This window comes from Epinephelus moara, chromosome 24, assembly GCF_006386435.1.
Source record: "Epinephelus moara isolate mb chromosome 24, YSFRI_EMoa_1.0, whole genome shotgun sequence".
In the NCBI taxonomy this organism is placed as follows: domain Eukaryota; kingdom Metazoa; phylum Chordata; class Actinopteri; order Perciformes; family Serranidae; genus Epinephelus; species Epinephelus moara.
In genome coordinates, this window is record NC_065529.1 from 38,084,272 (window position 1) to 38,097,627 (window position 13,356).

General features: G+C 44.1%; 1 protein-coding gene across 2 annotated transcripts; it reads left to right on the plus strand.

The window, feature by feature from the left end:
• Window positions 1-966: 966 nt before the first annotated feature.
• LOC126386047 (potassium voltage-gated channel subfamily A member 2) lies at window positions 967-4,315 on the plus strand. Of its 2 annotated transcripts, none has more exons than XM_050038142.1 (2): window positions 967-1,395; window positions 2,325-4,315. In XM_050038142.1, exon 2 carries the CDS (start codon window positions 2,462-2,464, stop codon window positions 3,956-3,958), a length of 1,497 nt encoding a protein of 498 aa, XP_049894099.1. In that variant the 5' UTR covers window positions 967-1,395; window positions 2,325-2,461; the 3' UTR covers window positions 3,959-4,315. The 2 variants fall into 2 exon arrangements, with proteins under 2 accessions (XP_049894099.1, XP_049894100.1); XM_050038143.1 differs by having other exon boundaries at window positions 967-1,250.
• The last annotated feature ends 9,041 nt before the right edge of the window (window positions 4,316-13,356 follow it).

Here is a 13,356-nt window from a genome sequence, read left to right on the forward strand (position 1 = left end):
TGAACTTGCTGAAGGATTTTCCACAACAACTACAGTCTGTCACAGTAATCCATCAGTCACTGCACTCTGTCTGTTCTTATGTTGGTAAGTCAGCCTCATAACAGATCAATCTTGCTCAATATGTTTGAACCCACATGTGGCATTGCAGTCTGAAGACATGTATCCACCTGACCAGCAGTAGTGTTGCTTAACAATGCTGGAGATGTGTACCCCTTTAAATTGCCCACTGCAGATAAGGTAAGGAGTGGTAGGCTTCAGTGCGGATGGAGAGCGCGTTTTTCTCGCCCTTGCCTTCTCCATCACCAGCGCGTCTCTTGGTATGCACAGCAACACCCGAATGCAGCTTTGACTGAGCTTTATCCACCAGCGGCCACTGCTGACTCCAGAAATATTTCACCCAGAAATCTTTCACCTGAAAAATACCCTCTCACCTCCTGCTGAGCTGAGACCATGCAGGAGCCATAAAGGCCGCCTTATATTCATGTGTGTGTCTGTGTGTGTCTGTGTGCGCGCGTGGGGCTGTGGCTCGGTGTAATTGCATAATCTTGTAGCCCACTACGAAGGGCGATTCTTTCATGCATGTCGTTTCAAGTCAGTGTCTTTAGACGCTGCTGTGCTCACCATGTAGGCTATTAGGAGCCTCACAGAGCTGTGTCTGTGCACTAAACGTGGGGACGCCTCTGCGTGGATCTGCAGCTCAGCCGCTGGATCCTCGTCGAGATGTTGCTTCATGTGGCGAGAAATGAGAAATAAACACGTCCACCGGCTGAGTGACGGCAGATTTATGCGCCCACAGAAATGAAAAGAGGATTCATTATGGATGCATGTGTCCCAGAACTAATTATTAAATCTTGGTAATAAGATTATATATTTTTAAGCCCTCTCCCTCCTCCTCGACTCGCGTGTTTTTTTTTCTTTCCCTCCTCTCCCTCCCTCCTGCAGATGTTGCCACTCTGAGCACCTTATCAGGACCATTTACCTTTGCGGCTGTCTGCAGCCACAGCTCGTCACACAGTCACGCTGGCGTGGAAGGGGAACAGCGGAGGCAGATCATTCTGCTGATCCCAGCACCTTTGGTTATTAAGGGAAGCACCAGCACCTCCTTGATCGCTTCCCTCCTCCTTTTTTTTTGCCAATCGCCATCCCACGACAGCCTACCCGGAGGAAAGGAGTCGGGGAGGGGAAAGCGAGGACACACCCGCACATACTGTACCGGGTGTACACGGCGAGGATGCTGCAGACAACATGAGGTGAATATCATCGACTGCCCCACATTGGAATTTTTTTTTGTTTTTACTGAAGACACAAGAGCTGATTGTCGCAGCTGGTTATTCACCTCTGTGGTACCAGTGTCCAGCAGGAGCATCACATCAGATATGAAAAAGATGTCTGCAGGTATGTATGAAGATCCAGATAAAAGCAGCTCACCTATCAGCTCAGATTTGTAAAGTCTTGGCATGTTGCAGCAAATGATCTGCACCTCACTGGTGATAATAGGCGATAAGCCTGCAGTTATGGATTTGTTGTGTAAGGATTTTATTCAGTAAAACTGTGCTCCCACTCTGAGTGTGCTGGAGATGATGCAGACGAGATACAGTTTTTCTCTTGGAACCTATTTCCTTCTGTGGATCAATTATTTATAGATGTTTTTGAATATTTCAGAGACGGGCACCATTTCAAGACTAAAATGCTCCAACAAAACTAAACTGAAGTCAGTTAATATGAGGCGTGTGTATGTGTATGTGTGTGTTTGTTTGGCACGGCAGTAAAATCTTAAAAAGCGTCTCGTACATTTGTGTTTAGACTGCAGTGGTTTCCTATGATATTCTAGACAGGATGCTGTCTGTATGAATTTGGTGCCTGCTGCATTGCCATATTCATGCATGGCTTCACTGCAAAAAGGTAGTCCCATTCATTTCAGTGGATTCTGTCCATTGCAGCAGATCAGTGTCCTAATTTATGAGCGTCTGTATGTTTTATATGCCAGTTCGCCCTCTGAGCATACCTGCATTAAGCAATTTATATGCAAGGCGGATGGCTTATTTGCATATTAATTTGCCCGAGTCAGGAGCAGGAGTGTCAGCCTCAAGTTTCCACGGGCTGATTCATTATTGCATCGATTGCCTTCTCATGACAGCATAACTTTACATAACTGGTATGAAATGTGTCGTTTCAGAGGGTGGCTTCTTTTTCATCTATTTATAGTCGTTTAAAGCAAATTCCTGTCGTCTCTGGACTGAGTGGCTGAAGTATTGAGTGCTGAATCATGTCTCCGGTTTACCTGACCTTGTTGTCTGTCTTTGCTTTATCTGTCCTGCATGCAGTCCGATCCTAGGTGACATCCTGTGGCCGTCAGGTCTTTACGGTGTTGAGCCCCCTCCCTCTCCTGGCCCCTGCCTGCAGTTCTCCAGGCTGCAGGACCCAGACTCACTGAAAAGTGCAGGCCTCCTCCCCCTGCAGAATGACTGTTGCCACAGGCGACCCCTCTGACGAGGCGGCTGCGCACCCGGGGCACCCGCAGGACTACGACCCGGAGGCCGACCATGAGTGTTGCGAGAGGGTGGTCATCAACATCTCAGGGCTGCGCTTTGAGACTCAACTCAAAACCCTCTCCCAGTTCCCGGAGACTCTGCTGGGGGACCCCAAAAAGAGGATGCGCTACTTTGACCCACTGAGGAATGAGTACTTTTTTGACAGGAACAGACCCAGCTTTGACGCCATATTGTATTATTACCAATCAGGGGGTCGGCTAAGAAGGCCGGTCAACGTCACCCTTGATATTTTCTCAGAGGAGATCCGCTTCTACGAGCTGGGCGACGAGGCCATCGAGATATTCAGAGAAGACGAGGGTTTCATCAAGGAGGAGGAGCGGCCTCTACCTGACAATGAGTTTCAGAGACAGGTGTGGCTGCTGTTCGAGTACCCCGAGAGCTCAGGTCCTGCTAGGATTATCGCCATAATCTCTGTCATGGTCATTCTGATATCTATTGTCAGTTTCTGCTTGGAGACCCTCCCCATTTTCCGCAATGACGAAGACGATATGCACAAGTCTCACTCGAAAGTCTATTCACCTGAGACCAACACCACAATCATCAGCTATACATCCACCTACTTCACCGACCCCTTCTTTATCCTGGAGACTCTCTGCATTATATGGTTCTCCTTTGAGTTTCTAGTGCGCTTCTTCGCCTGCCCCAGCAAAGCAGGCTTTTTTGGTAATATAATGAACATTATTGATATTGTTGCTATCATTCCCTACTTCATCACGCTCGGCACAGAGCTCGCAGACAGGCCAGAGGATGGTCAAGCGGGTCAGCAAGCCATGTCCTTAGCCATTCTCAGGGTCATCCGCTTAGTACGAGTCTTCAGAATTTTCAAGCTCTCACGTCACTCCAAGGGGCTTCAGATTTTGGGTCAAACCCTGAAAGCCAGTATGAGAGAGCTCGGCCTGCTCATTTTCTTCCTCTTCATAGGAGTCATCCTCTTCTCAAGCGCCGTCTACTTTGCCGAAGCAGACGAGCCCGAGTCGCAGTTTGAAAGCATCCCAGATGCATTTTGGTGGGCGGTGGTGTCCATGACGACAGTCGGCTACGGTGATATGGTCCCGACTACGATTGGTGGCAAGATTGTGGGTTCCCTCTGTGCCATCGCAGGTGTGCTGACCATCGCCCTGCCCGTGCCTGTCATTGTGTCCAACTTCAACTACTTCTACCACCGTGAGACTGAAGGGGAGGAGCAGGCGCAGTACCTGCAGGTCAACGTGCCCAAAGCTGATTCAGCCGAGGAGCTGAAGAAGAGCCGGAGCGGCTCCACCATCAGTAAATCGGACTATATGGAGATCCAGGAGGCTGTGAACAACAGCAACGAGGACTTTCAGGAGGAGAACCTTAAGACGGCCAACTGCACGCTGGCCAACACAAACTATGTAAACATCACCAAAATGCTCACAGACGTGTAGTCGTCTGCTGCTTTCCTCCCTGTCACAGCGGGAAATGTGGAGCCGAGCAACCGGACGGGACAGGTGTACAGCCTCCCACCTCACGTGTGCTGGAAAAATCAAGGCAATAGAATTCAGGATGTTGATGATGATAGACAGTGAACAAGAAAAAAAGAAAATAAATTACAAAGACCATCCGCTCACTCCTCGCTCATCCTGTCTTCACCCCTCACAACTTGCCCTTAAAACTCCTGAAAAACTGTCAGAGTGGAATTTAAAATTTTGCATTTCTGCATGGAGTTGGCTTTTATGTGTGTGTGTGGCTGTTTCAAAAAAAAAAAAAAGATTAATGATGCCTAAAAAATTTCCCGCTCACAACAGTAGCCAACAGTAGTGCACAAAAAGAAAAAGGGAGAAACACAGCAAGAAAAAAAAACAACGAAGTATTGCTTTCGAAAAGAAAAAAAAAAAAGCAACACAACACAATCCCTGCTTTAGTCCCCCCATTTCCCAAGGCACACTGCTCTGCCATGCGCTTTCTGAAGAGCCCTACTCGCGCGCTACATATGCTGCTTCCTGGAGCCAATGAAACAAAACTGTCTTACGCTACACCATTTAGAAATAAGAGGATGTGTGAGCATAAAGCGAGCCCACTCCAGCGCTGATGTGGCCCGTGGGTGACTTGTGACGAGGTTGGTGGTTAAGTACACCACGTTATTTCAAGGGATGAATGACAGCCATCGGCGCTTAGCTTATGGTTCGACACCTTTTTTTCCCAGCAGACATCAGTATCTGATGAATGACTGAGAATGGCCTTGACTTTTCACTGCTTTGGTCTTACATGTACTGTATGTATTGCAATGCAAGCTTTCCCCCGTCCATTCACCCAAAACTGGTCTTACTGCAGAGCTTTGAGGACAACTTGAATGTTTCTTCTTGTTTTGTTTGTTTTTCACAGTTTCACACACAAACACGGTACTTATTCAAATAGATAGGTAGGTTAACTGTGATTTTACTGATAGCCTGTAGGTAGGTAGGTGCTGTTAGTAGTAAACATAGTAGATAAATTGCATGACATTTTTATCTGAATGAGAATTTCCACTTGTTTCTCGACTGCCACTTGCTTCATCACACCACTGTATATTTGTCTGTACACTGCCTTCTATACAAATCCACACTTTTAAAAAGGATGCCTGCAGGTAGCTGTTACAAGAACCTAAAGCTGTATGTTAGGGGATTTCTTAAGGAAAAACTATAAGGCCAAATCCTACACTTAAACAGGATGCGGTGTCCTCGTCGATATTAACATTCCATGTAGAAGTCATTGCGATAAAACGTTTGCCAGGTCGCTGTAAACAGCTGAGCTGTGATTTCAGGCGCACTCTACTTTTGGACATTAATCCCAGTTGCAGATGTGATACACTTGCAGCGCTGTCTTTTTCACGGGTTGTCACATGATTACGCCTTCATGATCAAAATAGCAACTTAAGGATTCATGTATAGAATAACGCTTCCCCCTCGAACTGCCTTTTTATCTGGGTTTACGCTAATCTCCTAGTGTTGCATGACCTCAAAAACATTCCTAGAAGCATGCGTTTAAGATAAAAGAAGAAGCCAGACAAAAAGAATTATTACAATAGATATATTTATTTCTTATATATAAATATATATATATAAATATATGTATACAGACAGGACACATATACAGTACACATATACTTTTATCAGAGAATTAAAGAACTTAAAATAGCGATGTTTAAGAGAAAGCGAGAGCCTTTCCACAATGCGCAGATCATTGCCATGTTTTTATTTTTAATGATAATTGCTCTAAGCACAGTTTCTATGTTCTCCTGTTTCAGAGCCTGCTGAGAGTGCCAAAGACACACTCTTACTAGCCACCTAAAAAGCATTTTATTTACTAGTGAGTTTCCCAGCAAACCTGACACACGTTTAGATCCAAAAAGTTTGCTTCACTCAGTATAAAGATGCCTTCTGTGAACGATAGTTTGAAAGGCAGGGGCGTTGTTTCGAAACTGTGTCATCCCCAACCAGAGTCTCGTATCAGACAGATTTTTATTGGCGTTGAATTGGTCAGAATTTAAATGGAGTCTGGCCATCCTCTGAGAAGTCTTTGATGCCAGAAGCTCAATCTGTCTTTTAAAAGTTGGCATCAAATGTGAATTAGGTTCTGATTCTAGGATTGTGTCCAGCTGAGATTTATCCACCGTCCGCTCAACACTGCCAAGGTAACAGTCAAAGGCAGTAACGTCAATATGGGAAGTGATAATTAGCAGCAGTGTAGCAGATACTGGCTAACCTAGGGGTCCTCTGACTTCTCTCCTGAGGCTCTTACCTTTCTTTGTCTCTTCACGGATGTCTTAGGTAATTAGAGAGGTGATGGATTAGGAGAAGGTCCGTAGCAAGAAACTGTCGAAATGAATTCTGTCATGCCAGGATGTACATCTTTATTCTTAGGGTTTCATTCTGCTCACTACAGTCTTTAACCTGCAGTAGCAAGATGTTTTTACGCCATCGCTGCCAACGTGTGCTCAGGATGCCTCGTCCAACTGCCTGACATGAGGCTTCTGAAGTCTTCTCTCTGTCCAGACCTGTGTATGCTTTCACGAACCCTGAAAGGGTTTTTAGAGAATTTTAGTAAATTAACAGGAGCAGTTTATATGCGTTGCTTTCCCAGGAGTAGCATGAAGGTGGATCTAGATGTTAAAATGGTCTGTAACTGGAGGTAGGACCTGATTAAATAAGTTGTTTAGCAATATTACCATAATCCTTTGGAGGAGGGGTCGTCTGTGTGTGGAGGGCATAGATGTTTTTTTTTTGTTTTTTTTTTAAGAAAGAATGAACCTTAAGACCTCCACAGTCCAACCAAGATCTTATTGATCATCAGTTGAGTATTGTTGTGGGTGTGTTGATGCGCAGCTATGTAGGAGTTGTCTGTGCATGAGTGTGTGTGTGTGTGTGAGAGAGAGAAAGAGAGAGTGTGTGTGTGTGAGAGAGAGAAAGAGAGAGAACCACTGAATGTCAGTGTCTTAGCCTGGTTGTACAGCTGCATTTATGCAACAGCCATTTGCATATATCTGTATATGTGAAAAGAGAAACACTCACAGTCTGACCAAAAATATTTGTCTATGCATGCAGATGCATTGTATCCTATTGTCTTCATTGCATTTTTTTTGGACATATATTTATGATAAATGTTGCAGATACATTCAGCATTTATCTGTTGTGTTGGAAATTGGGCACGTCACTGTACCTCAGCCAAATTCACTGTAGCAACTCATACACTGGAGTTCAATGCAAGATGCAGCCCAATCGCCAGAGTCGGAATTGTATGTTTCTGCGGATCACAGATACGCAACATTTGTACATTATGATGTAGTGGATATGATAAGAGTTAAGGGGTTTTTTATGTGTCGACAGCACTGTGGTTAACATGTGGTTATGTTTAGACACAAAAAACGCTTGGTGATGGTTAGGTAAAGATCATGTATGGCTTAAAACACCCAGTTATAGTGGCACAATTGCAGCTTGAAATGCGCCAATGTCTTACTAAAAAACACCAGGTTTTGTTGGCCCAGTTGATGCTAAAAATGCAGCATGTCTTACCAGAACATGCCTGGTTTTGGTGGCACACTAGTGGCTGAAAATGTGCCAATGTCTCCCCAAATAACACTTGGTTTGGGTGGCACAGTTGCAGGTAGAAATGCCATCAATGTCTCAGTAAAAAATACATGATTTTCATGGCATCATTGTGGCTGAAAATGCCCAAATGTCTCGCTCAAAAACACCCTGGTTTTGTTGTTTGTTGGTCTTGAACAGTGGTCTGCAGAGGTCTGCAGATGCAGCTGTTTCGCTTATATTGTACGTTTCTGCAGACCACATATATCTAACATTTATTCATTATGATGTAGTGGATAAACCAAAAGTTAAGGGTTTTAAATGAGTGGTTATGTTTAGGCACAAAACCCATTTGGTGATGGTTAGGAAAAGATCATGTTTGGCTTTAAAACACCCCGTTTTGGTGGCACAATCACGGCTGGAAATGGTGCTGATGTCTCACTAAAAAGCACCCAGTTTTGGCGGTGCTATTGTGGCTGAAAATGTGCTAATGTCTTGCCCCATAACACCCAGTTTTGGTGGCACAATCATGGTTGGAAATGCTTCTGATGTCTCACTAAAAAACACTAGACTTTGGTTGCCCAATCGTGGCTGAATATGTGCCATGTCTCACTAAAAAAACACCTGGTTTTGGTGGCATAGTCGTGGCTTAAAATGCATAATGTCTCGCCAAATAACACCTGGTGTGGGTGGCAAAATTGTGGCTGGAAATGCTGCCGATGCCTTGCTAAAAAAACACCTGGATTTGTTTCTTGTTGGTCTTGATCAGTTGTCTGCAGTGGTCTTCAGCTTGGCAGCTGTTCCACCAAAAACACCTGGTTTTGGTGTCACTAAATTTGGCAAATGTGTCACTAAAAATCCCCGGTTTTGATTGTTGGTCTGGAACAGTGGTCTGCAGCAGTCTGCAGCTTGACAGCTGTCTTGCGTATATTTTACGCCCTCCACCATCCCCTCCACCTCCTGATGATAAAGTCAACTCCTATACTATGTCACTTTAGAAACACTGATATGAAACAGACAAATGTAACATATTTGTGGTTTGCAGAAACGCACAATGCCATCATTTCCTTCTGGCAACTGGGCTGCTAGGTGTCGGAATATCAACAGTTATTTCAGCTTAAAGCACAAAGACGAGAAGAATCATCCTCATGTGTAAACCTGCAGATTTAATCTGTGAAATGTTTTTATTCAGTGGAAACAAAGTCAATGAAAACAATGTATTGCTTTATAGGGTGCACCACAGCCTCTAAAAAACTTTAAAAAGAAAAAAAAAAGTCATCTCTCACCCGCTGAGGGACCCACCAGCAAATCCACTCCATGAGAAGGGTGCCCAACAGTGACTTCACTGAGAAATCTATGCAGAGAATGGTTATTAGCTGGTAGTTGAGAAGGTTTAAGTACAGATATTATTTTTCATTTTTTATCCGGCACCAATCGCACGTCGATCCTGAGAGCTGACAGCTCATCTGAAACGAACCTATCAGGCAGAAGAGAAACACTTTGCAATATTCTGCTGCTGTACGTCAAACACTCACACGTTGGCTGAATGTGAATATGATCTTTCTGAACTTTTGTTTGTTTGAGCTGCGACGTCAGCTCTTTGAGAGACAAGGCTCCGACACAACAAAAACAAGCAGCTCATACATATGGGAAACAAGATGATCAATATGCAATCCGTATGCATGTGTTTGAGGACGGATGTTTTTTCTTTTTGGTTTGAGCCCCAGAGCCTGATAGTGTGGCATCCACTGAAACAATATGTACAGTTGTTCACCCCCCCCCTCCCTCCCTCCCTCCCTACCACCCCTCATCCTCCCTCATATCATAGAGGCCTGAAAACATCCATCAACATTGGTACAGTGGATAATGGATTTTCTTTCTATGAAATGAAATGTGAGAGAATAATGTAAATAATAACCAATGGATGATGGAGCAAAAACCATGTACTATAATACTGTATGTGAAGTCTGGATTTAAAATCGTAGTATTATCTGCACTTTACAAGACAAAAAGGACAATCAAAACAAGAATGGACAAGAAAAACATGTGAAATTAAAAATGCATATAATCCTTCCAAATGCTCATAACCCTGACAAAGTAATATCAATAATGAAGCCAATAATAATTCAACTGAACATTGTGGTCAGTGTGTTTCTTCTGTGTCGCCTCTTTGCTTAAAAATAATGTGATTTTCGCTGCTGCTGCAAATATGTGAGAGGTGTTTTTTTTGCCAATGTTTCTCCAGCCTTCTTCCCTCACATCACATTGTTCACGAGGTATTTAGTCAGCAAATGATTTGAGGAGCTAATTTTAGCCCATGAGCGTCTGCGCTGATGCAAAATGCCATGAATCGATCAGAGGCCTCTTTGTTGTTATTCTTAGGACATCCAGCGTCTTTGTAGCCCGCGGGCAGCGCGGAGGACATTTTCAAACGCCTCCCGGTATCTTCAGCTTCTTCCTCCCTTTAAGTGCACGGTATATGCTCCCTGCAGTTAAAAGAGAGAGCAGGGTGTTGCTATTAATAGCCGTTTTGTTGGAGAAAGAGATAGGAGCAGGAGGAGGAGGATGAGCATGAACGTGAGCAGAGGAGGAGACAGAGAGAGAAGGGTGGAAAGGAGATGGCAGAGGAGGAGAAATTCTTAAAGAAATCCGTCACGGTGAACTTTTGGCGACGGCGTAGTCCTGACATCCATGTGTAACAAGACAACAGCAGAAAATGGCATGTAGTCAGTGTTTTTTTTGTCTTATAGGTGTGTTGTGTCTTTAAGATCTGTATATTCAGCCTCTGCAATTTAAGGTGACACAAGCAGACAAGGGCATATGAAACTGGGGAGGTCTTCAGGAAATTTTGAGTGTCAAATGCTTTATTTCCTGCGTTCTGGGGAATATTCAAGGTGTAGATGTCTTTTATTTCACCAAAATAAAATTCATCTGCTGCTTTTAATGATTTTATGAGGGGGTACAAATGCACGTCTCCTGCATCCCTCCCTTAAATCTCCCCCTGCCTTTGCAAGCAGATGTAACACACACTGATATATGTTCTTGCTTCTCTGTCACATCTACACCTGCACAGTTTTTCCCAGCTAGCTGCCGTCACGTCTCGTGCTACCTGCTATCTTTAGTCCAGCGTGTGGTTTAACTACAGCCCTACATTGCGAGCGGCGAACACTTGGGGCCTCGGTGCTGTAGCTACATCTCTGCTGTAGTCATTAGTCTTGCTTTGATCCAGCGATGCAGTGCAGCACTCTGCAGCTCGCTCTGCTGAAACCAGGGCAAACAGGGAGAGGGAGGCAGGCGGGATGGAGCAGCCCAGCCGAGGACACAGGCGGCGGGAACATGGGCCTGCTGCAGGTGGCCGTTGCTGCCTGTTGTTGTTGTTAGGGAAGGAGTGTGTGTGTGTGTGTGTGTGTGTGTGTTGTTTGTCAGGGATGGTAGCATGCCCACAGGAGCACGGTTGAGCAGTCATACAGGCTTGCTCTGTGCTTACCAGCTTGTAATTAGGAGCCAAGCGCTGTGGGACCTGCTGCTAATCCAACAGGGCTGCCCTGGCACCGGACCACACCCCGTTATTAGGAGCTGTTCATCTTTTCACACTCATTAACTCACCGCCCTGATATCAGTCATCAGCCCTGCAGCCAGTCTGCTGAGTTTAATGGTTGCTGGTTTAGCATACTGTAGCAGTCACTGGTTTGTAGTTGTTTGGCTTGAAGTGAAGATTAAAATAATGGAGATGGATGCTCAGTTTTACTTGGCACCTTGTTTGTGCAGTGATGAGGAAAAATGAAGAAAGCATCACTGCCCTCTAGGGGTGTTGCCGCAGTAATGACACATCAGTTTCTCAGACAGCAGACAGAGTTAGACTAAAGAAAGCTTATTGTGGGGGGAAAAGTATTCAGAGTCTTTAAAGGTATACTACGCAGGGTTTTCTGTATAGACTCTCACAGAAGTAATCCCTTTTAATCATCACTTATGTCCCACTGGAGGTGTGAGGCGGTGTATTTTCCTGCCCTCTGCCTGGATTTTCTTGTTTTCTTCTTATTTTCTGTGTTCAAGATTTTTATGATCGTGTATCGCCACAGTGCTCGGGTGAGACGAGGACTTTATAAAAAGGTAGTGACCAGGTGCCAGATCATAGGCAGCAGGCATCAAAGAGAGAGGTGCCAATATGCCAAAAGCAAATATGGTGAGGCAAAATGCCAAATGACAGTGACTCTTACAAACAGTTACCAACGATCATGCATAGTATACCTTTAATAGGTGAAAGTACTAATACATTCATATAAAAATACTCAATTATAAGTAAAAGTTCTGCATTCAAAATCTTACTAAAGTAAAGTATTATCGAGAAAATCTAAGGTACTCCAATTAACAAAAGCTCTCATTATGCAGAATAATGACCCCTGTGAGTAATACATTATTATTAGATTGTTCACACTGATGTATCAGTGCGTCAAATGCGTCTGCATTTGACAAGTTAGAAGTGAGACCAGGTTGGTTTTTCAGCACTGTGTCCGCAATCTTCGTACCTTCTGTTTTGATGGTTGCTGCTCACGGTCTTGCACTCAGTCGCTACCTTTAATAAAGTCCCAACTTCATCTGCAAGCTGTGTCCAGAAACGTCCTGAACACAGAAAATGAGATAATACAGGCTGAGGACAGAGACTCTGCAGATAAATACAACACCACACACTTCTAGTGGGTTATAAGTGATGATTGAAGGGGATTACTTTGGTGTGAGCCTATTCGCTGGTTTTTGTTTGTTTCTTTCTTTTTTTAAGGAAAATCCTGCATAGTATACCTTTAACAATGTGAAGCTTAGTCTTATTTTTTACGCAAGATTTTGAATCCTTTTTTAAAACTGAGAATAAGGTATAGGAAAGATGATAGAAAACATTTACACCTAAGATCTTAAATTGAAAAGTAACTATCAGCTGCAGATGTCAAATAAATGTACTGGAGTAAAGAGCACAGAATTTTACACTGAAAACGAATTATTTAACGTATATAGTAACATGCAATTAAATGACTCCACTTAAGTATAGTTACTTCGTTATTGTACTTGAATACTTGGGTTACCGTCCACTGCTGCTTGAAATAAAAGAACCATCAGGATATGTTCTGTACACTCTGCAGGTTTCTGGTGGTCTAATCAGTAATTGAGTCTCTGTTAGTGGTGAGATAAGTAATAGTAGTGTTGGGTTTCCAGACATAATGGGACCATACCCACGCCTGCTCCATCCACAGTCATACGGAGGATCAATACACTCATATAGTGAGATGGCCTCGTTTAGTGGGCTGGGTTCAGGTCAGCCAACCGTACATCCCATCTCACACAGAGGATGGTGAACCTGTGAGAGCACACAGTGACCAGATGATCCTGAGCTCACAAGCACACACAAAACCAGGAGACATGAGGTTATATGAAACACCAGACCAGTATGGAAACTGGAGAAAATCCTCTTTTACATAATGACAATAAACAAAGCGTGGAGAGGTCACAGGGAAACCAGTGATTATCAGGTCGCAGAGCTCTGTAAGCATCACTACCAGGTGTCAGTGTGTGGTGTTTGTTAGTACATGATGACTCTGACCTGAGGTTTGGAGGAGCTGATAAATACTGAGAACCATTTTCGTGGGAGAAGTGACTTATGTAATGGAGTAATGGAAGCAGGATTGGTGATCCTGTGTCATCTGAGGTGACAACATATGGAGTCTAATGGAGGAAGTTCATGTTTAGGAGCCCCAAGCTGTTTGTGCCGCGAGGTTAGAGGGTTAGTGTGGAGA

Bases quoted from the DNA above. Each gene is read 5' to 3' on its own strand.
- LOC126386047 (XM_050038142.1), top strand. From the start codon at position 2,462: ATGACTGTTGCCACAGGCGACCCCTCTGACGAGGCGGCTGCGCACCCG.